Here is an 11,827-nt window from a genome sequence, read left to right as displayed (position 1 = left end):
AGACTGGCAGCTGACAGCGATAGACTGACAGCTGACAGCAATAGACTGACAGCTGACAGCAACAGACTGATAGCTGACAGCAATAGACTGACAGCTGACAGCGATAGACTGACTGCTGACAGCGATAGACTGACAGTAGCCAGCTAGACTGGCAGCTGACAGCAATAGACTGGCAGCTGACAGCAATAGACTGACAGTAGACAGCAATAGAGTGACTGCTGACAGCAATAGACTGACAGTAGACAGCAATAGACTGATTGCTGACAGCGACAGACTGACAGTAGACAACTAGACTGGCAGCTGACAGCTGACAGCAATAGACTGACAACTACGCACAGCTTACATCTCCTCTCCGCTTTAGTGAATATAACCTGACAGTATCACCGCACATCTCCTCTCCGCTAGTCTCGTCGTCTCTCCGTTAGTCTCGTCTCCTCTCCGCTAGTCTCGCCTCCTCTCCGCTAGTCTCGCCTCCTCTCCGCTTTGGTAGAAACAACCTGACAGTATCACCGCACATCTCTCCGCTAGTCCCGTCTCCTCTCCGTTAGTTTCGTCTCCTTTCTGCTAGTCTCGACTCCTCTCCGCTAGTCTCACCTCCTCTCCGGTAGTCTCGCCTCCTCTCCGCTAAGTGCTGTATAAAGTGTTTCTATATCTACTACCACTCACCCCGCCGCCACTCTTGTTAAGCTGCCGCGCGTCCCTCAAGTGTTTGTTCAGTAACTCCCTTCGGTCTTTGGGCTCCTTCTTGACTTGCAGCTGAGGGCACTGGCCCTCCTCACAGGGCAGGAGTTCAGAGTATTCCCTTAGGGTCTCCATGTGGCGGGAGAGCGCTTCCTGTGGTACATTTAAAAATAAATTGATAGTTTAAAAACCTAAAAACACGCTTTTAATTACTGCACTAAAAGGCTCGAACGAACGAACCCAAACTCGATGAGTTTTCGCCGTTTCGTTCAGAAGTTCCTATGGCCACCTCCCGACTCCATCATCAGACCAGATCTATCGTACCATAATATTGTATTGTCATCTAATCTACATATAATTGCCAAGTTTCGTGATGATACAAGAATTAGAAGTGCGTGTAATTCAGATTCTAAGATTCCATTACATAGTGACATACACGACGACTTAATAAAACGTGTTAAAAAAGTATTTCAGTATGTTTATACAGGCTGGAAACGATAAGGTGATCTCACTCGATTATTTCTAAACTATAAAAGATATCAAAAAACTAGTTACTGATCCTGAAAGTGCTTCACGAGCTCTATCGAATGGTATCAATAATAAGTTACAGAATAAACTGGATTTGTCTGAAAATTCAATGTTTTCAGTTTTGAATTATTTGCTTCTTAAAACGTACATTTAGATAGTTATTCAGCGACCATTATGTGACACGTGAATACGGATTTAAGACTGTTTTTCAATAGGACGACTTCTAAACGTTAACATCGTTTTAACTATAACAAAATACGTTAATTAGGCCACTATGTGATAACACATGGATAAAGAAAGTAATTCACCTCGGAACCAGGTGAACAAAGTGGAATGATTTATTTATTTATTAGGTACACCAACAAAGTCACATACATAATACAGTTCATACATGATCTTTTAGGACACCCTGTATATGGATAACTTACCTGCAGATATTTAGCGGAGTCCCCTTGCGTCTCCAGCCGCGCCAAGGCGGTCTCGCTCCAGTCTGAACTGAGCCGCCCGCACAAGTATTTGTTGAGGTCGCATAGCTCTGCGGCTGTTGGCGGAAAAAAATAAATTCGTAAATCATAATTCCTTTAAATATTGCTTTATGTGACATAGAAATGAAAACTCGCGCTAATTCACTAAAACTCTGAAAAGCTTCTGTATGGAAAATTATAGGTCTAACTTACTCAGTTCCTGAGGTATGGGACCGGCACGGGAGGCGTGACATTGGCTTTTTTTTATGCTAGACAAGGCAGTTATTTGACCGCAACCGCAATAATATGGCGTGAGAGCATATCTAAAGTCTCACTGACGTTTGAGGCACTAAACAAGTTAAGCATTAGACCTGTAGTATGAAAATAACCTTTTGAATCAGTTTTGTTCACCGCACGTTTAACTACATATTTTGTAATAGACGATTTGACATCACCAATCAATCAAAACGAGACTCTCCCATAGATTCAAGCAAGTGAGGTCACTATTTTGTTGACTCAAGTTACTTTTTTCAATTACAATAAAAACAAGAATCTTAATTTATAGGTAATTTAAAAGTAATTATTTTTTAAGACCAGAATGAAGTGTCTTTTAAAAAAGTTGTGAATTCGTATTATTGGGGAATGATGTCAAATAATCTAAAGGCACTTAAGTATTACACACATAACACTTACTTTTAGGCAGCCCGTTGATGGAGTCGTAACTCGTGACGTAAGCTAGCGTCGCTTTCGGCCCGAACCCGACGCGCGAGTGTCTCGCTCGGCACACCGACATGTCTGCCAAGTATGCAGCGCCCAGCTTGCCTGAAACAAAGGTTTAAATACATTAAATTGCTGGTTGTCCTAATAAATAAAATAATAATAAAATATAATACATTCATTAACAGCCCTTTACAGTCCACTGCTGGACTATGAGCCTCCTCCACTATAGTGGAGGGATATGCCATGATCCCCACGCTTGGCAGGCGGGTTGGAGATCGCAGTTTAAAAGATTGATGTTTTTCAGAGAGCGCTGCTGCCCGTTCTCTGTTTGATGTGTAGTCCCTAAGTCGCCTCTTACGACACCCGTGGGAAGAGTAGGGGTTAGTGACAAATGTATTCTACTCTGCCGTCACCACACTGCACAAAATATAATACATTAATTAAACTCATTAATAAACGTCGCGTAAAGACCCGTGGCCTACTATTTTAATTTAAATAAAGGTTGTAGGTTCGATGCCGGTTAGTGACAAGGTTTTCTTAGGCCCACTTTCCCCCAAGGAGCGGAGCGGAAAAGAGAAATGTACGGCAAAACTGACAGGCTATTTCCACCAAAGCGGAGCGGAGAGGAGACGAGAAAAGATGTGTGAACTGTCAGCTGTCAGTATATTGCTGCCTATGAAACGCGGAGCGGAGTGGAAATAATGAAATCTGATTGGTTATTCAAAACACTTCTCCGCTCCGCTCTGCTCCGCTTTGGTGGAAACTGGGTCGTAGTGTGTAAAATAAATTTGTACAGTCAGCATCAAATAGTTCATGACACCCAAAGAATTGATTCTGGTGCTCAAATGCAACATCTTTCCTGCAGAAACAATATACAAAATTGTAAATAAAGTGATAAGCAAATTGTCATTACTATTTATGGAAATTGTCTTGTATGTGACGAAACTCGTGTATGTGACGGGCTTAAAAAATAATTCAAACGACATTTTGAACAATTTATTTAAAAACTAAAGCGCTATTAAGAGCCATTTCACAAAAATATTCCGCGCGAATTTAGCTACAAACTGTCAACGCAACGACAAAAGAGTAAAAAGAACGCCGAAATGGACAAAAAAATCTTGAGCCGTGACCGTATTAAGACTTGATATAAGTTATTAATTTTAAGGTAGAATAAGGTATTAAAACATGATAAATTAATTTAAAATGTTAATAGAGTTTATTTAGTCTTTTAAAGATTTTTATACTTATTTCGATTAATTCGTACTTATTCGATATTCGATACGTCATGAACCCTTAACCAGAAGACCCTGTCGCCAGCGACAGCGACGCTCATCCATCCCTGGCGTCGACCAGAATAACAATATATTTATGACGATCTGTAGCAAACTAAATTTCACGCGAGTAAAGCCGCGGGCAATACTACATATTTCATACTAGCTTTTTGCCCGCGACTTTTTCCGCGAAGAAGTGGAAACTGGTTCTAATAAAATTAAATTATTCTAAGAAATTATTAATTTTGTTATATGATAATATTTTTTAATATTTTATTTATTTTATTTTATTTTATTTAGGATAACAAACAATTGTACAGTCACGGAATGAAAAGGTTCGTCAGTTTTCAAATTGATTCCTTCAACGAATCGCGAGCACATATTACCTTTTGAAACTATGTTACAGAATAATCTCGAGTTAGAGAAAATAATCTTTAACTGTTCGTCAGTAAAGTTCAAAATTATTCAGATCAAAGTTGTTTGACGATTTATCTTGTCAAGAAGATTATTATGATTGATAAACTAAAACCTTCTTGTTGGTTCAAACTGCCATTATTATTTCTTTTAAATAAAAAAAAACTATTGTCAATTGGTCAATGTCATCATTGCATTGCACTGATGGGATAGAAAAATAAACAAGCAAAACCTCGTTAGCAAACGTCATGTTTATTTAAATGTTAGCAGCACTGTTTCTTGCACTGTTATGTTGGCAGGTTTGACTCTCACAGTACCTATTAGTGCAAGCGAAAACCGACACTAAGGTGACGAACCTTTTCATTCCGCGACTGTACAATTCAGATATGCAGTAAAGTTATACATCGACATTTAGTTATTGTACAACCCGCACCGCTATCCCCATCTTACAAACATGCCTTGCCTCTTTGCACTACTAGCTGATTTATAATTACAATATAAAACCTACAAATTATTAGGTATGTTTAAATATCTGAATACTTACAAAATTATGATATCTTTCTACAACAAAATTGAAACATTTCCTTCGGGTGCTAAAATCACCAGGCTATTGTGTGCACATACTCTGGAGCATACAACTTACAACTGGCCGTCGGAGAAGCATAGATTTCCCTTAAGTCTACTCCCGCTACCACATGGAACTCCGCTAAAACTCGTGAGCCAACACTTGTTTTTGTATCGAAAATTAGTATGAGCAGCGCACGCGGTTACCCGTTGCAGGCTCTATGCAACCACGCTATTTTAAACCGTGGCCCCTAAGCATGAGATGGGAAACTGCACTCTCTAGAATTCTCTTGAATTTGATGGTGTTAGGGGAATCCTAGGAATGAATACAGACTTTCCAATGGAATCTCCTCATCAATATTGAAACATTGCAACTTGCAATGCAATGTTTCGTTTTCATTTGTTGTATTATTGACTATTTCTTGATTTTTCAAACACGTGTCAAAATAAAAAAAATAATTTAAATCAAAAGCACTAAGGAATATTTAATTGATATCAACTTCGAAGCAAGCACAGATCACAGAAACTAAAGGGAAATGTGATAAGGGGGCGAAGCCGGTGTCGCAACAATATGCCCAAAAACAGAACATATTGCTTGTGAAAGCAATGATGACAGCAGCGACGTTATAATGTAAACAGTTTACATTGCTTGCATACTACTAAAGATTATTCGAACGTTGAATACTGATACCGCAGTGGATAATGAGCACATATTTTGATTTCTTTGACACTGAGTTTCGAACTCAGCGCATTACTTAGCATCTTTCTATATCTCTATGGAAGCAAGTTATCTTCAAAATAACATTCTACACCTTTTTAACCAAATACGAAGCACGTCATCTATCAATAGGGAATATATTTTAGAAGTTAATAAATTATGCATAAAATAACACTTTAGTTAAATCATACAATTTCTAAAAACTAGTACTGAAATCGTACTGGAAACAATAAAAAAATATTAATATGTTATCTAATTTATTTATTAAACGACCAATTATCGAAGATTTTGGAGTAAAGTTTTTGAAAATATTTTATAGCCAACATAGGAAACATTTAGTGAAAGAATTTGTTTTCGGAGCCTATTGCCTTCAAACAAACAAATAATCAAATCTTTCCTCTTTTATTACTATTGATTTAACAACAAAACTTCCCTCTCGAAACAAAACGGTTCTTTTTCTTCTTCACGAAACAAAACTCAAAGCGGATAAATAAATAAACAAATCTTTGGACAATTTCACAATGCCATTTAGTCCCAAAATAAGCAACTAATATGCTTGTGTTAAGGGTGCTAGCTTAATGGATATACTATGTACTTACAACCTTTTTTATAATTTATTTATTAAATTAAATTCATACATAAATACATAGTTACTCCCAGTCCCGTCAAAGAAATTAAATTTCATCATTTCAATTTCTGCTCGGCCGGGAATCGAACCCGAGACCTCTCGGCATATTAGTCCGTTTCGAACCACCAAACGGCCGACTCAAAACGGACCTCCCGGCATAGTATCAAAAGTATTTGGTCGCCGTATAAATCTCCGCTTCATGACACGAACACACGTAAACGTCATGGCGGGAAAAATGACACAGGTCCTGCCTTGACGGGCGCTCGCGCCGTACTAATCAATGTCGGCTTCCGCATTGTAATTTATACTGATATTCACATCAATATTTTGACAAAGTAGTTACTAATATTTAAACAATAACTGTGGAAATCAATTCTCCAATAAACATTCTTTATTTTGGGATACTTTTATTGCTGTTATTGCTGTATATTAAAACCAAAAATCACGATCAAAATGTGACGTAAATCTTAAAAATTTGCCAAAATATTTTTAGATTTTACTCAATAATGGTAATGAAATTCAAGAATCCGTTTGATTATTGGACTACAAGAATATATGTCTGATGATTTCTATATATTTTTAAGCTTATTATACGAGCATAAATAATAGATACAGGACTTTGAAATTGAGTCTGCGGCAATTTTTCCGTAAAATGGTTGTGGGAGATGGGGCACTGAGAATTAATCAAAAGAGTTTTAGTAAATCCGTTACATTATTGGTCAACAACAAGGATTGAACTATCTTTCGCAGTAATTAAATAATCTCTGGGTGTTGCTTAAGATAGTAATTCATGCTTCCAAAATCTTAGAAATTTGCACGAAAATGTAAAATGGCTCTTAAGGTGTACGTTTTTGTTTATAAGTATGTTATTCCGCTAAACACACCTCTGTTCTGCAGTAGGTATAAATATACTCACCGGCGATGGTTTGGTCGAAGGGCGGGACTTTTCTGTGGTACTTGAGCACGATGGTATGCGGTCGCACTAGCAGAGGCTTCATTTGATGCTCTGTAAAGGAAACAAATAAATTATGTGAGATTTTAATGCAGTGGGTAAAAAACCTGTCCCTAATATCGATAACTCGGTTGACTGTTTTAATACAACTTGAGAGTCAAATAATATAGGCTAATATCGGACTACAGATTCGATGTTATGTTATAGTGCTCTTAATTACAAATCCATTCTATCTTTTTTTTCAATTTCAGTACGGGTCGAATAACTTTAAAGGTGTAGTTACACATGCCCATTACTAGTACGAAGGCATGCCACTTTTGAGGTACTTAGTGGCATGTGTGTCGAAACATTGCTAATATAAGCATGCTGATTTAGAGTTATTCGAACACGCTTATTTTAAGCATGCTAAAAGTAAGAGTTTTATGAGCATGTGTAACTGTACCTTAACCTTCTCTTGGACAAACTTGGCCTTCACTGTTTAGTCAAGTTGTATACAGGGTGGAATCTTGTGATGCCACCTGGAGGGAAAGTACCCTTAATACTGTAGATAGAAAATGTTACTCAAAGAAAACATTCCTTTATTTTTGAAAAGAAAGAGAACTGCATTCAAAGATTTTCGAAAATTTTTCGAAAAGAAGAACGGTCATCTGTGACCCAGGCCCGACAGAAACGAGACATACCTCAGTTTTTTTGTCATGTCTTACTTAGTTAAATTATATATTTTTTGTATTCGAAATCTATGTATAACACCAAAATATTACCCTTTGTTTTTGTTCAGGCGTTATACAAAAACGAATACAAAATGCCTATTTATTTTATCAACAAAATTGGTAAATGTACTTAAATGTCTATTACAGCTGCTTTGGAATGTATCTAGGTGACCTGGAGATACAGCCGGATTGGTGTCTAACATACCTTCAGCAGCAATAACCGGCGGCTCCTCCATTCCGGCGGCGTGTTCCGGCGGGCGGTTGGCGCCGGTTGACACTGATATGTCGTCTGCTGGACCCCAGGTGTCTAACATATCTTCAGCAGCAATAACCGGCGGTTCCTCCATTCCGGCGGCGTATTCCGGCGGGCGGACGAACGCCGGTCGACACTGATATGTCGTCTTCTAGACTCCTGGTGTCTAACATACCTTCAGCAACAATAACCGGCGGCTCCTCCATTCCGGCGGCGTATTCCGGCGGGCGCACCGTCGCCGGTCGACACTGATATGTCTTCTTCTGTACCCCTGGTGTCTAACATACCTTTAATAGCAATAACCGGCGACTCCTCCATTCCGGCGGCGTATTCCGGCGGGCGGAGTGACGCCGGTTGACACTGATATGTCGTCTTCTGGACCCCTGGTGTCTAACATACCTTCAGCATCAATAACCGGCGGCTCGTCCATTCCGGCGGGATATTCCGCCGGACAAACCGACGCCGATCGACACTGATACGTCGTCTGCTGGACTCCTGGTGTCTCACATACCTTCAGTAACAGTAACCGGCGGCTCGTCCATTCCGGCGGCGTATTCCGGCGGGCGGACGGTCGACACTGATATGTCGTCTGCTGGACCTCTGGTGTCTAACATACCTTCAGCAACAATAACCGGCGGCTCGTCCATTCCGGCGGCGTGTTCCGGCGGTCAGACAAACGCCGGTCGACATTGATACGTCGTCTTCTGGACTCCTGGTGTCTCACATACCTTTAGTAACAATACCCGGCGGTTCCTCCATTCATTCCGGCGGCATATTCCGGCGGGCGGACCGTCGCCGGTCGACACTGATATGTTGTCTTCTTGACCCCTGGTATCTAACATACCTTCAATAGCAATAACCGGCGGCTCGTCCATTCCGGCGGGGTATTCCGGCGGGCGCGTGGACGCCGGTCGACACTGATACGTCGTCTTCTGGACCCCTGGTGTCTCACATACCTTCAGCAACAATAACCGGCGGTTCCTCCATTCCGGCGGCGTATTCCGGCGGGCGGACGGACGCCGGTCGACACTGATATGTCGTCTTCTGGACTCCTGGTGTCTAACATACCTTCAGCAACAATAACCGGCGGCTCGTCCATTCCGGCGGCGTATTCCGGCGGGCGGACGGACGCCGGTCGACACTGATACGTCGTCTTCTGGACTCCTGGTGTCTCACATACCTTCAGCAGCAATAACCGGCGGCTCGTCCATTCCGGCGGGGTATTCCGGCGGGCGTGTGGACGCCGGTCGCGGCGGCGGCGCGGCAGAGGTTGGCACTAGCTGGTCGCCGGTCGACACCGATATGTCGTCTTCCATCTCTGTAGGACAGAAATATTGTTTTATTAACTACTAAAGCCTGGTCCGTGAGCACGTAGAATTTTGTCCAATGACCCCAAGCTACCCATCCTTATCGCTCGCGCGTAATTATATTGCTGTCGCGACTGTGCGACGGGCGCCCGCAGTGAGTGTGGCTTTAGGTTTCCGCCCGCGGCTTCGCGCGCGTGGACTACATTATCTACATATTTTACGGAAGCCTATTTTTTTCCAAAATAAAATTTAGCCTATGTTACTAGTGGATAATGTAGCTTTCGAATGGTGAAAGAATTTTTAAAAACGGTCCAGTAGTTTTTGAGCCTACATTACAACCAAACAAACAAACAAAGTTTTCCTCTTTATAATATTAGTGTAGACTAGCGGTCGCCCGCGACTTCATACGCGTGGACCCCGTTTTGAAGGGGTTGAATTTTGCAAAACCACAGTTTTGCACTGGAAGGAAGTCGAACCATAATATAGACCTCCTCCTATGTTCTTCTGATTAATTTCGTTGCGGGTCCAATGACATTTTAACTTTTCCCCGGGACAAATGGCAATGCCAGATTTTGTATGGAAGGTGGCGTCTTTTTTTTTTCGCGCGGCCATCGACCAAACTTTGTTTTTTGATTACAAAATAGTGTAATAAACCAAACTTATTACGACATGTTTACCTCTCAACTCAGTCTGAACTGAGTTACGAGCTTTAGAAGTTTGATGATTTTACATACTAGATTTGCTTTTTGCGCGCAAGTTTTGTAAGAAATTGCAACACAGGTTTGGTCGATGGAAGCGCGAAAAAAAAAAAGACGCCAATTTCCGGCATTGTCTTTTGACCTTCACTGGTTGGGTCATTGGCGGTCAAGCTGTAGATCCTGGCTACACAGGAGTAGCAGGTGGAAATAGTCCCAATTCATCATAATTTCAGCCACAGGACGTCCACTGCTGAACATAGGCCTCCCCCAATGATTTCCACATCGCCCGGTTGGTAGCGGCCTGCATCCAGCGCCTTCCTGCTACCTTTATGAGGTCGTCGGTCCACCTTGTGGGTGGAGGTCCCGTTTAAGTCAGTTACTTACCAATGTCAGCATACAGTGAAGCCTTCATGAGCTGATGGCGGTGGCTCTGTCTGTGCTCCAAGCGCGCTAGCTCACCGGTGGGACTCTTGACGCCCAACGCTGGGAAAACAAATAGCTTGAACATTATAGTTCTTGCAACTCACGAAGGCGAGTGAGCTTTACTTGTGTGTACGTGTACATGCACATAACGATAGCGTAATGTCTGTCAAAACTTTTGAAAAACTTGATTAATTTGGATTACGACTGATTTGAATTTTTTTTATTGAAAACCGGCATTAGTGGTTAGTTAGGAGAAACAGTTTTTAATTATGAGCACTATGAGTTGCACTATTATAATAATATCCTACAAATCGATAAAATATCAACATACCTCTGCTGTCCTGATATAAGCTCTGAGACTCCGTGTTATCTTCGGTGGTGTCCATTTCGAATGCTGAAAAAAATATCAAACATTAAATACATGCGTAACGTATAACATTTGTATGCCTACAAACGACCGCTGAGGCTTCCGAGACCTCAGGGACCACTGAAGATGGCTGAGGCCTCACAGACCACTGTGACATCTGAGACTGCCGAGGCCTCAGGGACCACTGTGACCTCTGAGACCGCCGAGGCATCAGAGACCGCTGTGACCTTTGAGACTCCTGCCTGAGACCTCGGAGACCACCAAGACTTCATTTTATTCCGTACTCACCTTTCCCAGCTCCATTGAGTAAATTAAGCGAGGTCTGATGCATAGCCAACAACGTGTCTTCGGACGGCGGCAGGCCTCCCAGACTGCTGAGACCGCTGAGGCCTCCCAGACCACCGAGGCCGCCGAGACCGCCTAGACCTCCGAGACCTGGCGACTGGACTGCGGTCGGTTGTGGTGCTAAAAAAAAGTGATTTTGTAAAATATGGATAAAGAGTGAATAGAGGAAAGATTTGTAATAAATAAAGCGCGCCGTTATCTTTCAAAATGAGGACAAGAGCTTCTTAAAACCAACTTATAAAAAATCTTTTTTTCATTCTTTATAATAATAGTAATAAATAATTTATTTTAGACTTTCATTCAGATAGATAAATAGATAGATAGATATTTATTTGCATCACCATAATGTAACATCCTTATTTCAATAGAAAATCTTTATTTACACGTCTCATCATTCTCATTGGGGTAACCTGTAATGTTAGAGCTAAGATTGTTATTAAATATATGTATAAATAAATAAAATAAATAAATCTCTGGTCAGCCTCAAAGGCAACGGTTGAGTAAAATTCACTGTTCACTGTCACAGACTAGAGTTTTAGTCAGCCGATAGTCAGATGGCAATACGTAGACGCGGGGTCCAAATGCTGATTGATTGGTTATTTTTGACATGACATTGACAGATATGTCAAAATCCACCAATCATGCAGCATTTGGACCTCGCGTCTACGTATTGCCATCTGGTGGATTTTTCAATCGCGAAAACCCTCATTTCCATACACTTATACTGTCCCATACGTCATGTTCAACAGCTCGACCCAACTATTGGCCGACTAAAAATCTGTAG

General features: G+C 41.2%; 1 protein-coding gene across 1 annotated transcript in view; it reads right to left on the bottom strand.

Moving 5' to 3' along the window:
• Positions 1 to 624: 624 nt before the first annotated feature.
• Positions 625 to 11,827, bottom strand: part of LOC135085176 (nuclear pore complex protein Nup98-Nup96) — a 42,273-nt gene continuing 31,070 nt past the window's right edge. Inside the window, exons 23-30 of the mRNA XM_063979929.1 lie at positions 10,987 to 11,163; positions 10,663 to 10,725; positions 10,293 to 10,391; positions 9,084 to 9,221; positions 6,905 to 6,994; positions 2,367 to 2,495; positions 1,638 to 1,750; positions 625 to 834 (exon numbers count right to left, since the gene is read on the bottom strand). Of these exons, the coding sequence (XP_063835999.1) occupies positions 625 to 834; positions 1,638 to 1,750; positions 2,367 to 2,495; positions 6,905 to 6,994; positions 9,084 to 9,221; positions 10,293 to 10,391; positions 10,663 to 10,725; positions 10,987 to 11,163 (1,019 nt within the window). The remainder of the gene's footprint in view (positions 835 to 1,637; positions 1,751 to 2,366; positions 2,496 to 6,904; positions 6,995 to 9,083; positions 9,222 to 10,292; positions 10,392 to 10,662; positions 10,726 to 10,986; positions 11,164 to 11,827) is intronic.

The sequence above is a fragment of the Ostrinia nubilalis genome, chromosome 28 (genome assembly GCF_963855985.1).
Source record: "Ostrinia nubilalis chromosome 28, ilOstNubi1.1, whole genome shotgun sequence".
Lineage (NCBI taxonomy): Eukaryota > Metazoa > Arthropoda > Insecta > Lepidoptera > Crambidae > Ostrinia > Ostrinia nubilalis.
The sequence above is the reverse complement of the archived record's forward strand: the minus strand, read 5'-3'. Positions and strand labels throughout refer to the sequence as shown.